Here is a 14,208-nt window from a genome sequence, read left to right as displayed (position 1 = left end):
CACAAAATTCATAAGTGCAATATTCCATTACGCTAAAAATATATCACTGATTGTATTGTTCAAAATTAATACTGCTAAAAATATATCACTGATTGTATTGTTCAAAATTAATACTGCAAAAACTATTCTGCAAGGATTTATCTATTACATGAGATGGCTAGGATCACAGCTAATGTGGATTTGTTATCTTTGTTGCGTTAAACAATTACTGTACAATAGCTGGTATTCCTCAGACTTCATTTTGCATATGATGTTTTAAATAAGTACTTAATAGCAGAAATATGGAACAAAATATTCCAATGTGACTCTGAAATATTCGCTTCTAAGTCTTAAATCAGACATATTTATTTTAACGGGACTTCAAATTTGAATTAAAAGTACCAACATTGTTAATGAAAGTTTCATTAATTTTGCAAGTACGTTTAAAAACATACAAGTAAACAGAAAAGTAACTAGATAATAAAATCAACTGTATTACAGTACTCACTTCACTTTAAAGTTCCCACTATAGCCTATTGGTGGTGTTTGTCAGGAATAATACTTATACAAAGTCGACATTGACAGGGGTGCACAAATCAGTTGTCTGCGCCCGAGACACTCAAAAATCTGTTGCGGACAACTATTCATTATGAAACGATTGCCCGTTGGTCATGTCCATGACAATTACATCTTGCATAACTACATGTACACCGACTTTATGAAAACAACACTGCATGGTCTGCTTTTTTTAAAGTTTTTTTTTTTTGATTTTCAATACAAATATCTAAATCTGACATCAGGGGATCACATTGATAAATCTGTTTAATAAGTTTCATCAATGTTGAATGATGTTCATCATAATATCTTTTGTTTGCGGGTTCTTGTGTGTGCATTGGGCGGACTCTTATAACTGTAAGCCAGCGAGAATGCTTGTCACTGACTGAAATAATAAAATAGTTTTTTGGTATTTGTAACTTTTTCTGAATGCGTCTATTCTCAACACAATCTAATTAAAATTAGCTCCACTATTACATGTGGATCTAACAGCAGCCAGTTGGAGCTCATGTCCACCAATCAAAATTATATGTTTCATGTGAATTATGAATGCCTTATTTAGACCAGTAGAACTAATTTTAATCTATGCTAACAACACTGCATAGTCTCCAGTGTCCAGGTAACATTTCGTCTATTAATTTAGACGAAACATGTTGTATACCCTCAGGATAATTTGGAATGTTTTCAAATTATTTTTAAATCACTGGCATGATTCTGCAAGTAAGGTTTTGATTGGTGGACATGTGCTCCAACTGGCTGCTGTTAGATCCACGTTACCACATTATCATAATTAATAAGGTAGTTGTAAAGAAGTTCTGCTCTGATCCTGTATGTGTAAAACGTTTGTTTCTTGTTATAGGAATATGTGGTGTTTGTTGTTTTTGTTTATTATTATTATTTTAAAATTATTATTAATAAATTACATGGAGACAAAGTTTCTGTGGAATATGGCTACTCAGAACTTTACAATGAAATTTACCTTTCAAATTCAATGTTACATCATGATGCTTTATGATAGTTTTCATTTTGTTTAAAATGATGCATATACATGTGTATTCAAAATACTATAAAATTATACAAATGTGTCGAAGGCCTATGAAGTGTTGGATAATGGGGGTGAGTAGGAGAGAGAGACTAGTTGACCCGTTAGAATGTGTACTAATATTAGAGCTGCAACGATTCACTCACGTGTTTGCATATCTGCGATACGTATTCATTATTCGGTACCGGTACCCCAAAAACCTAATATATTTGTGTTTTTTTATGTTTCTTTTATATCTTTATTATTATTATTATTATTATTATTATTATTAATAATATATAAATTGAAAAAGACCACAGTTTGCAAGCTCTATGTACCCACACAAATATATTAAGCAGTCTACTATCCACTATCCAACATACACACGATGGCCAAATTCAATCAGTCAGTACATCCGCTTATCTGTATAATGTAGTTAATTATTATTAACAGTGTAAGAAATAAAGTGACATGCGATAGTATACACAGCAGATATTAATAATATTATGTTAAACTGTTAAACTGTTTGTCATTGCTGTGTCTTAAATGCCGACAATATGGGCTTTTGAAAACACTTCAACCAACTATTTGTAAAGAACGAATCCCTCTTAAAACCCCAAAAAACCTCTGAAACTTTCGCAATTAATAACAAGCATGCAATTCAGCATTTAAAATCTTGTAATAATACGATGGAAGAGTCATTATTATATTAAATGTATTATCAATGGTCAAACTAGCTATAAACATCGCAAAAGGTCGCAGCATGTTATATACATGTAAGTAATGAACTAATCGGTGGGAGAATTCTTTAACAGCAGTAACAGCCAACATGTATAAAAACAGTTCTGCAGTTTGTTATTCAAACTTTATTTGAACCAAAGTAATACAAACTTGTCGAAAATAAAAGTGTCCCAATCTGCGAATATACATGTAGGTCACGGTCCGTGATAATCTGAGACTGCACGTGTAGTCGCACAGATTAAACACTGATCGCATGCAAGCAAATCTTGATGTAACTTTGTGAAAAACAATAGTTGTTCACATCACTGGAAATTAAACTGCAGTTTTATATACGCATTTCAGTATTTGTTGATTTCGTGCACATTAGGATCGTATGAAATGAACAGCACGTATATGTCATCAAATTGCAGTTAAACCTACATGTATACACTAAATACAGTTAGTTTGCAATGAACAGGAAGTATATGTCATCAAATTGCGGTTAAACCTACATGTATACACTAAATACAGTTAGTTTGCAATGATCAGGACGTATATGTCATCAAATTGCGGTTAAACCTACATGTATACACTAAATACAGTTAGTTTGCAATGATCAGGACGTATATGTCATCAAATTACGGTTAAACCTACATGTATACACTAAATACAGTTAATTTGCAATGATCAGGACGTATATGTCATCAAATTGCGGTTAAACCTACATGTATACACTAAATACAGTTAGTTTGCAATGATCAGGACGTATATGTCATCAAATTGCGGTTAAACCTACATGTATACACTAAATACAGTTAGTTTGCAATGATCAGGACGTATATGTCATCAAATTGCGGTTAAACCTACATGTATACACTAAATACAGTTAGTTTGCAATGATCAGCACGTATATGTCATCAAATTGCGGTTAAACCTACATGTATACACTAAATACAGTTAGTTTGCAATGATCACAAGATAAAATACTATATTTATAAGACTGACATTTAATTATTTAATTTTCAACATCTAACATTACAAAGTTTACGGTAAACACATCCTACTAATTAAATCCTATTTCTGACTTATGTTCACTGGTAGGTTGCTTAATTCAGCAAGTCAGTTGTACAGTATTGGTAGATTAACTGTAATTATTGTTATTCATTATTATTTTCTGTTACAGATAATTTTTCACTTTCATGTTATGTCCCTTAAAATGCTTGTTTATTCTTTAGTGTAGAAGCCCAGAAATACAACTCCACAATAAGTTTTAATTAATTTTGAAATTGCTAAATTCATGACTTGTTCATCAAGCAGTTTGGCTGTGAAGTGACACATATTTAATAAGTCGAGTCATGTTAGTACTTACAATAATATTTGAAGTGTTGCACTCATGAAATGTTGGTCAGAGAGAAAAAAAGTTTGTTTAGGTTACATGAAAGATATAAGGGAATTTAATTCACTGTGCACTGACCTTTCACCATATATCAAAGAAGTGATTTATGTGGTTGTGTCCATTTCCCTCAAGTTAGTACCTAAAGCATTACCACTCCTCAGTTAATGTGTTGTCACGAGCAACTGTGTTGTTTTTACAGGTGCAGGCCTGCAGTAGTGAAGCTGAGCGACTGGAACACCTGTTCAGCACTGGGAGTCCCACCTTGTTATCCTACCTGATGCTGACACCCTTGTTACTGGCACCCGTTCAAACTCCGTCCATTGACAGCAGCACATCAGGGGCTAGTACACGCCCTCCAGTCTTAGCACTTTCCTCCCTCATCTCAGCCATTGCAGTTTACACAATACACCGTGCAGTGATACGTGTATTTTAATGGATAATCTTGCAGCTGTGTGTGAAGGTGTTTAAAATTTTAGAGTGGTTTGTTATTAACTAAGGAAAGTTATCCACGGTTTATGCACTGTTTAATATTTTGATGCATTGATATTGACAATTCCAAAGTGATAAAGCAGTGTCAGTTGAATGTTTCAAGGCAACAGACCACTACCCTATGTTGTTAAAGTTATTTTTATATGGGTAGTGTTTTGTAAAGTTGTTTCTAGCAATGCAGAACATTAATGTGCTGTTCTCATAGTCATAATAATATGTTAAACAGGACTCAGTTTGTGTCATGTTGTACCTCATCATTGCATTACTGACATAATTAATGTATAGCCATCTCTTCATGAACTGCAGTAATACCAAAATGTAGGAAGAGCCAAAGATTTGCTTAGCTTTAATTACTGGTGAGGTGGTGTTTGTATTGTTGTTAAACCTTGAATGTTCTCTTTATATAAACTCGGACTTGGTTGACAACATGTTTCTGTTTATTATTAACTGACATGTGTTTGGAGCTAGCCATATTGGTGTGCACTGCAGTTCACAACTGGGAGCACTACTAACTGAAGACTACTCCGAGAAAACTGAATGGAAAAATCCTGTGCTAAAACTGAAAAAAACAATCAATGTGACTGAACGGCTTCGTTCTTTTAGAGAGAAAATTAAACGACTCCTATTCTGAATGTAAATATGCTTGCTGCAGGTTTACAGAAAAATCGGGAACTGTTTGAAACGAGAAAAATATGTTTGTGATGTGTCATTTTTAAATTAAGTATGAGAATGCAGTGTGTGTACTGACCAGTTTCAGTTCTAATATAAAATGGTGAAGCAGACATTCTTTTACTACATTGTATGTTCGTTGTTGATTCCCATTGTGTTTTCTCAAATTTCTTGAAAATGTTTAGCAGTCTCATACAAAGCTGAATATGATACAGTCAGTAGGACTGATGAAAGGGATGAAGCAGCCCAGGGTGTACCAGAGATCACTTCCAGGGCAATGGGTGGGTAGCTGCAGGGAAAGGGACACACGTTAATGTTGCATAGATATTTTGAAAGTTTTTGAATGATTGCTTTTTGGAAATTATCAAATACAGCAGGTACTACTTGTACAATATATCCCAAATGTTCCAGAGAATCTAAAGCCCTCCAACATTCTCTTTATTTTTCGCTGCAGTAATGCAAGAACATTGTATCAATTATCAGAATGAGTGATTACCTGCCTGTTGACTGGAGTGGGGTCTACACATAGCTCAGTTGGTAGAGTATAACTCTGTGAATCACATATTATACATAACTTATTACACATTTTTGGTCAAAGGATCATTGGGCACGGTATGCTCTGTTCTGTGTATTGGAAAGTTCATATAAAAGATCCCTTGCTGCTGATGAACAAATGTTTGTTTCCTCTGAAGACGGTGTCAGTATTACCCAATGGGATTATCAAACAAAATAAACTTGAACTTTAATTTCTAAAGCACGTAAATATATCCAAGCTCACCATTTTAAATAAGACAACATCCTAGCATGTATTTTCAATATAGTACTTGCATATATTTTGTATCTGAACTTGCTGGTTTACAGTATGTCTGATAAGAAATATTTAACACTTGTCATTGTTTTGTATCAGAACTTGCTGGTTTACAGTATGTCTGATAAGAAATATTTAACACTTGTCATTGTTTTGTATCAGAACTTGCTGGTTTACAGTATGTCTGATAAGAAATATTTAACACTTGTCATTGTTTTGTATCTGAACTGGCTGGTTTATAGTATGTCTGATAAGAAATATTTAACACTTGTAATTGTTTTGCATGCATATGAAATAGATAATCATAATTATTCACACTGTAAATATTTTGCAGTCATATTGATTTTCAATGTAATAAATTACTAATTATGATTTTGGCATTGAAAGAAAGAAAATGTCTGTACTGTAAAATACAGTTGTGTTATAATATTTTCACATTTTTGCACGAGTTTTAATGCAATCCAGTGATAGTGTTGTTATTTAAGCCATAATAATGCTTCAGTTTGTGAAGTCTGCCTGCATAATGAAATGAAATGTTTTTTAATCTCAAGATTTTTTCCCTAGAATTGAGTTAGAGCCAGTTCAATGGGCAAACTGTAATAAACTTGTGCATAATTAGGTAAATTTACTTAAATTATAGGATACGTACTTCAGTCGACCAGCTGTTGCCAAAGGCTTAGCAATCATGTTTTATTATAGTTTTGAATTTGTTTTATGAACTTTTGCCGTTTGTACCACAGTTACAACATAAGTCATTGTGAGTGTTTTTTCCTTTTATGAGAACTAATCATATTGTACTTTGTTGAATTTGAACAATCATGCATTTTATGTTATTATCAAGTGTGTTTTTAATTTTTTGTAAAAGTATCGGGGAGAAGAAGGGTCCTTGGGCCAGTTGTTCAAACATTAGTTACATGTAGCATACCCAGTGGTTCACAGATATGATCAAATCCTATGACCGAATCAGTACAAATAAAAACTGAAAACATAATGTTGAATCTTTATTTAGAACAACAAGATCAGTTTATTTATTTATTTGTGTAAAAATAATTAAAAGGAAAATATTAGACAAACCCTGGCTTAATTTGACTATGTTTTGAGTATCTGGGCCCTGAAATGAAAAAAAAAAATGAAAAAAAAAAACAGAAAAAAAGATAGCACTTGTTAAATCTAGATACATGTACATTATATATATAAAATGTTAAATCTAGATACATGTACATTATATATATAAAATGTTAAATCTAGATACATGTACATTATATATATAAAATGTTAAATCTAGATACATGTACATTATATATATAAAATGTTATTTAAAAATGTGTAATCAGTTATTATGTATAATACTTGATTCACATAATACCTAACATATAGGCTGAATGTTATACATAATAATTCAAATGAAAGAAGAGTTTAATGGATGGTTATCAATTTAATTAAAACAATTACCTCGTTAATATATATCAAAATTTAGATGAAAATGTTAGAACATGGCTGTTAAAGATTCTGATGCATGGTACAGGTGGGCTAAGAATATATAAATCATGTATTCAACTGCTAAAATAAAGCCATATCATACAGATAGTGCAGATTACCTGTTTTTAAGCAAAACTCATTTTGTATTCTATCTTATGTTATTCCATTGACCAATTCTTTATCATTAAATAGACTGAACATTCTAATGAAAACATTACACCATCTCATTCTGTGAAGATGACAGAAGGTAGTTGACCCCATTTACGTAATAGTAAATTAGATGGTCCTACAATCTGTGTAAGTGACAATCCATCTTGTACCTGCTGGTATCCTTACTGAAGTTAACATGATTAGACCTTCTTACACAGTTGTCTAATAGACAACAAAGTTTGCAATACCCATTTGTCAAATTATCATATCTTAACTGCAACACTTTATTATTTGGCTACCCCAAACCATAGCATAACAGTCACAAGTAATTTTTTATCCAAAGATCTTACCCTTGAGATGATTGTCTACAAACAGACCTAAATGTAAGCCTTAATTCTAGTCTTTTACGTCGGAACCATGCTTTCTTGGTTATGTAGTTGGTTTATTTTGTAACAAACAGGTCTTTGTACCCCTGTATGATGTTATCCATACTAATCTGAAAACTGTGGGTGATGGCATGTTTTTTTCTTGTAGACATATTTTTCATTAATAATATTTGTAGTCGGCCCACTTTAATTTGGTAAATACTCCTGGCTTACCTGTATCCTTTTGTGTGCTACTCAGAGTTGAATAACACATTATTATTCAGTTATTCATACTAACCAATTGTAACACAATTACAAAACTTTTGCCCTTTCCCCTTTCCATGGGAATATTCCCTCCTTTCAAACTAATGAACTGACTTTGTCAGGTCAGGTGAGAGGGTTTTACATGCACATTCAGAGCAAGCTGTTGTAGCACACGCCTGTCATGGCTGCAGGTTTTGACCTGGGCCGGCTCCTCCTTCCAGGACAGGAACAGGGTTTGGGGTGGGTGGGTGGTAGAGGGGGACCGCCCTCACTGGCAAGTGCAAGAGAGCACCAGCAGCCTGACCGTGGTTGGTAGCGGGCGGGGGGATTTTTGGTGCTATTGACTTTTGAATAGCCCATAGGATTAAGTCAGAAACGGTAATAAATTGCACAAATTTCTTGAATCCAATGTTTCCAGTGATACATGCTGTGGAAGGTAAGAAGGTTTTACTTACTGAGTAAATAAAGTATTGTGTACAGTTAGTACTGGACATTAATAAGATTGATTTTACAAATTACAGCTGTTTTATCTTTCTTATTTATTTTATTATTGTAGTTTGGTTTTTAAATGACAGTGAAATCAGTTTTTGTAATTCCATTGATAATGGTGGAAATCATATATTTGCCATGTTCAAAATGTTAATGGATAAAAAAAAATTCTCAGCACCAAGACAATCTTGGATATGTTTTGTGCAAGGGTTATTTGATGTGGTCTTGATTTTTCTTTTTAAATGACTAACTTTAGTAAAGAAAAAACAAACACATCAAAGCTTGCCATAAAAAGCTTGGCATGTGTTTTAATTTAAAATAACTTACAGTGGTGGATCCAAGTTTGTTGTCATTAATGCACATACCAGTGTTCTTAGGTCACTGTGGACATCTATCCATCCACTCCCCTCTCTGTTTTCTCTTTTTATGGTCCATTGATTTCTTCCTGTTCTGATAACTGCCTATATCTTTGAGGATCTCTCCCCACCCCCTATCATTCAGTACTTGTTTCCTATGCTTTCCCATACCTTTTGACAGTTATTGTCATTTTTGATACCTACTACTGCTTTAACGGGGGGGGGGGGGGGGGGGGGGGGGGGGGGAGAGAAATCAGAATAACATTCCAAGAAGTAATACACGGTAATAATAAGAACTAATTGCATCTTGAAATCTCGGTAAATGTATAATGTTTTGAATGATTTAGAATATATATTTAATCACATAACAATAAATAAAAAAAGGAAATGGAGTGTGAATTGGATGGATGGATGTAGATGTAGATGGATAGAGGGAATCGAATAATGTTCAGGAAAACATTTCATATCAATTACTACCAAGGAAATAGCCTTTTCTTCCCTGGTTCCAATTTAGTCGGATCTACCACTTCATTTTGTTGATTTGTTTGTTTTATTTTTGACAATCATCCAATTGAGGGCTTTGTTTGTAATTATTTGCAATAATTGAAAACGAGAATTGTCTTTTGTATTTGCATGTTTTGAACCATATCTGCAAGTCTTCATATTTCTTTTTCTGTGTATATAAATCCTGTTTGTTATCTGTATGCTAATGCAATCTTACTGATTGTATACACTTTTTTGTGTGAAGTATTGATTTTTTATTTATTGATGGAAATTCTACAAAAAAAGTTCATGCAGTTTGCTTGAATTGTTTATACAGGTAGTGTTGAATAGTATCACAGGATGTTATCCCTCCTGTGTTATTATTTATTTTTTCAGCTAGATATTTGAAGACAAAATTAGTTCTCAGCAGAACTTGAACAAGAGTAGGGATAGAATTCAAGTTTTTAATTTGACATCCATGCATGTGAAAATTAAGGATGATTTTTTTTTTTTTAATTTGGCATTTGACTTAATTACTGAATCAATATGTAGAGGAAACTATCAAAGTTAATTCTGTCTTCAAGGCAGTCACATGGACAGTTGACCTACAAGTATTAAATGGCCCAACAAAATACTACCTGTAAATATACCTGTAGAAAGAAATAAGTGAACACTTGGTATTTGAGTTCACATTCAATTCACTACTAGTGGTAACAGGGACTGCAGTAAGACGGTCAAACTCCTGACATCCAATTCACTACTAGTGGTAACAGGGACTGCAGTAAGACGGTCAGACTCCTGACATCCAATTCACTACTAGTGGTAACAGGGACTGCAGTAAGACGGTCAGACTCCTGACATCCAATTCACTACTAGTGGTAACAGGGACTGCAGTAAGACGGTCAGACTCCTGACATCCAATTCACTACTAGTGGTAACAGGGACTGCAGTAAGACGGTCAGACTCCTGACATCCAATTCACTACTAGTGGTAACAGGGACTGCAGTAAGACGGTCAGACTCCTGACATCCAATTCACTACTAGTGGTAACAGGGACTGCAGTAAGACGGTCAGACTCCTGACATCCAATTCACTACTAGTGGTAACAGGGACTGCAGTAAGACGGTCAGACTCCTGACATCCAATTCACTACTAGTGGTAACAGGGACTGCAGTAAGACGGTCAGACTCCTGACATCCAATTCACTACTAGTGGTAACAGGGACTGCAGTAAGACGGTCAGACTCCTGACATCCAATTCACTACTAGTGGTAACAGGGACTGCAGTAAGACGGTCAGACTCCTGACATCCAATTCACTACTAGTGGTAACAGGGACTGCAGTAAGACGGTCAGACTCCTGACATCCAATTCACTACTAGTGGTAACAGGGACTGCAGTAAGACGGTCAGACTCCTGACATCCAATTCACTACTAGTGGTAACAGGGACTGCAGTAAGACGGTCAGACTCCTGACATCCAATTCACTACTAGTGGTAACAGGGACTGCAGTAAGACGGTCAGACTCCTGACATCCAATTCACTACTAGTGGTAACAGGGACTGCAGTAAGACGGTCAGACTCCTGACATCCAATTCACTACTAGTGGCAACAGGGACTGCAGTAAGACGGTCAGACTCCTGACATCCAATTCACTACTAGCGGCAACAGGGACTGCAGTAAGACGGTCAGACTCCTGACATTCAATTCACTACTAGCGGCAACAGGGACTGCAGTAAGACGGTCAGACTCCTGACATTCAATTCACTACTAGCGGTAACAGGGACTGCAGTAAGACGGTCAGACTCCTGACATTCAATTCACTACTAGCGGTAACAGGGACTGCAGTAAGACAGTCAAACTCCTGACATTCAATTCACTACTAGCGTTAAATTGGACTGCAGTAAGACGGTCAAACTCCTGACATACAATTCACTACTAGCGGTAACAGGGACTGCAGTAAGACGGTCAGACTCCTGACATTCAATTCACTACTAGCGGTAACAGGGACTGCAGTAAGACGGTCAGACTCCTCACATTCAATTCACTACTAGCGGTAACAGGGACTGCAGTAAGACGGTCAGACTCCTGACATACAATTCACTACTAGCGGTAACAGGGACTGCAGTAAGACGGTCAGACTCCTGACATCCAATTCACTACTAGTGGCAACAGGGACTGCAGTAAGACGGTCAGACTCCTGACATCCAATTCACTACTAGCGGCAACAGGGACTGCAGTAAGACGGTCAGACTCCTGACATTCAATTCACTACTAGCGGCAACAGGGACTGCAGTAAGACGGTCAGACTCCTGACATTCAATTCACTACTAGCGGCAACAGGGACTGCAGTAAGACGGTCAGACTCCTGACATTCAATTCACTACTAGCGGTAACAGGGACTGCAGTAAGACGGTCATACTCCTGACATTAAATTAACTACTAGTGGTAACAGGGACTGCAGTAAGACAGTCAAACTCCTGACATTCAATTCACTACTAGCGTTAAATTGGACTGCAGTAAGACGGTCAAACTCCTGACATACAATTCACTACTAGCGGTAACAGGGACTGCAGTAAGACGGTCAGACTCCTGACATTCAATTCACTACTAGCGGTAACAGGGACTGCAGTAAGACGGTCAGACTCCTCACATTCAATTCACTACTAGCGGTAACAGGGACTGCAGTAAGACGGTCAGACTCCTGACATACAATTCACTACTAGTGGTAACAGGGACTGCAGTAAGACAGTCAGACTCCTGACATACAATTCACTACTAGTGGTAACAGGGACTGCAGTAAGACGGTCAGACTCCTCACATTATAGGTAGGAGGCTTTTGGTTGCAATCACGGTTTGCTCTTACTATTTATGTGATCCTTTATTTCTTTCAATCAGAATATTATCAATTTACCCAATGTTACATATTAAAATAGTCAAAGGTATAATTATAGATTTTTCTCTGCCTTTTGATCAAGCAAAAACTGATGAGTGGTAAACTAACATGTAGTTTCGGTACTGAATATAATTTTCATTTATAATTTAGTATCGAGACAAAAAAAGAAAGAACCCAAATCATTATAATCCATGCAAAATGAAAAACATAATAGATATAAATTGTGCTTTTATAAACAAATGAAAAAAATACTCTCTTGCAAATTGCATTCCTAGAAATTCTTTTGGTAGCTTTTCCAGGTGTGTGCAGAGGAAGTTTAGCTGGGGAGGAGTCTAGACTGGTGAGTGAAATTTATTGGGGATTGAGACATGCTCCCCTGGAAAATGTATTTGAAAAAAAAGGAAACAAAATTTACTTGGGCGGGGTGGCGTTTCGACCCCAAAAATCCTCCCCCCTAGGCACACACCTGTTTTCATGTAGGTTTTAGTTTGTGTGAATGTGTTGGAATGGGCATCTATATGTTAAGTATTAACAGCAGTCTTACAAACACCTTTCATTGAACTAAAATATTTCTGAGAATGTATTTTTTCACCTGAATGGGATTACTTTCTACAAATGGTGTTTAAATGGGACATTTATAAAAAATGAGAAGTGCACATTTGGCTAGAAATGATACTTGTTATAAATAGTTACTTAAATTATTAACTTTAAGAACAATGTCAATACTTTATAACACAAGAAGTTCAATATTTTTTAAAACTATACTTGAAAAAAAATGCCCAAAATATCTACCGGCCCATATTAATTTTGTGGAATGTATTTTGCTATCTTTAAAAAAACAATTGTATGTCAATAATTTGGGCATTAACAAGTTTTTAAAGGTAGGGTCACCCATATATTCTAAATGGCCTAATAAAATTTAATACTGTCTGAAAGTGTACCACTTTAATTTGTTTATATATATATTTTTTAAATTATGGGCTCATAACTTTGTTCGTCTTTGGGTAAAAGTGTTTAAAATATGTGTAGACCAGCTTATGACAGTGTTCGATGTAAAGGGATCTACATTTCAAGTCGGGTACACACCCTTACGATTCCGCTTAGAATGTTTGGTGACATTTCCGCTATCCTTAGAATGGACGTCGCCTTCAGATCAGTGGTACAAGTTTACCTGATTTCACCTGGTTACCTGTATATTTTAAGATGTTTCCTGAAGTGTAACCAAATATTCTGGGCCATTATACTGTGGTACATGCAAATCGACTGTTGTGCCAGTTTTGTGGTATTCTTGTCTTCGGTAGGACTTAAACGCTACGGTCCATTCTAGTGGATATGTAATCAAACATTACTTGAGTGAAACACAAATCAAGCAATATTAGGTAAACTCTGTGCTTGTGTTAAATGAAATGTGTTTGCAAGACCAGCATTTGTTTTAATATGTTCTAGTCATAATATTCTTGTGTTGTCAAAATTGGAGGTGTTTGCTGTGCAAGTCAAAAAAATAGTTTGTTGATATATTTAACTATTACCTGCATCACTACATGACTTTATATACTTCTTTTTGTTAGTTGTTTATGCTGTAATAGTTTGTGCATCAGTTCAGTACAAAAATTGGTATTTAATACATGTTTACCTCAAATAGTTTTGTCTTGTGGAAATTTTGTGGTCACTTTTCTTGCATTACAATATGACAGGGTTTTGTTTTTCACATTTGTGCTTTACCTTTGATCAGACTGTTAAAATATGTAAATGAGTGATTTTTGTTGTTGTTGGCATTTTCATGTTTATAGGATAATATAATGGCAGTGACTTCTTATTCTGTAATCCATACAGCCAACATAATAAGAAAAAAAGTTTATAATAAATATAATATTTAAATTTTTATATAGTATCTAATTCCTCGTAAACTGTTGTACAAACTGCCACATAGAGTGAACTGAAAGTTGTATGTAAACATGTTGTGTATGCAGGTGTCACAAAACATGTAATGGCATTGTCCAAGTGGTGATTAGTGTACATAAACTGGTTGTTCTAATCGTCATGTACAATTTTTGTTGACAAAAATAAATCATACCATTTTCATTGTTTTTT

The 14,208-nt window shown here is 35.0% G+C and overlaps 1 protein-coding gene across 1 annotated transcript in view; it reads left to right on the top strand.

Moving 5' to 3' along the window:
• The window catches only part of LOC121380876 (reversion-inducing cysteine-rich protein with Kazal motifs-like), a 127,783-nt gene extending 113,584 nt beyond the window's left edge, over window positions 1–14,199 (top strand). The window contains exon 24 of the mRNA XM_041509882.1: window positions 3,871–14,199. Within this exon, the coding sequence (XP_041365816.1) occupies window positions 3,871–4,104 (234 nt within the window). The 3' untranslated portion in view covers window positions 4,105–14,199. The remainder of the gene's footprint in view (window positions 1–3,870) is intronic.
• Window positions 14,200–14,208: the final 9 nt, after the last annotated feature.

The sequence above is a fragment of the Gigantopelta aegis genome, chromosome 9 (assembly GCF_016097555.1).
Source record: "Gigantopelta aegis isolate Gae_Host chromosome 9, Gae_host_genome, whole genome shotgun sequence".
Lineage (NCBI taxonomy): Eukaryota > Metazoa > Mollusca > Gastropoda > Neomphalida > Peltospiridae > Gigantopelta > Gigantopelta aegis.
This window is presented reverse-complemented; position numbering and strand designations above follow the sequence as displayed.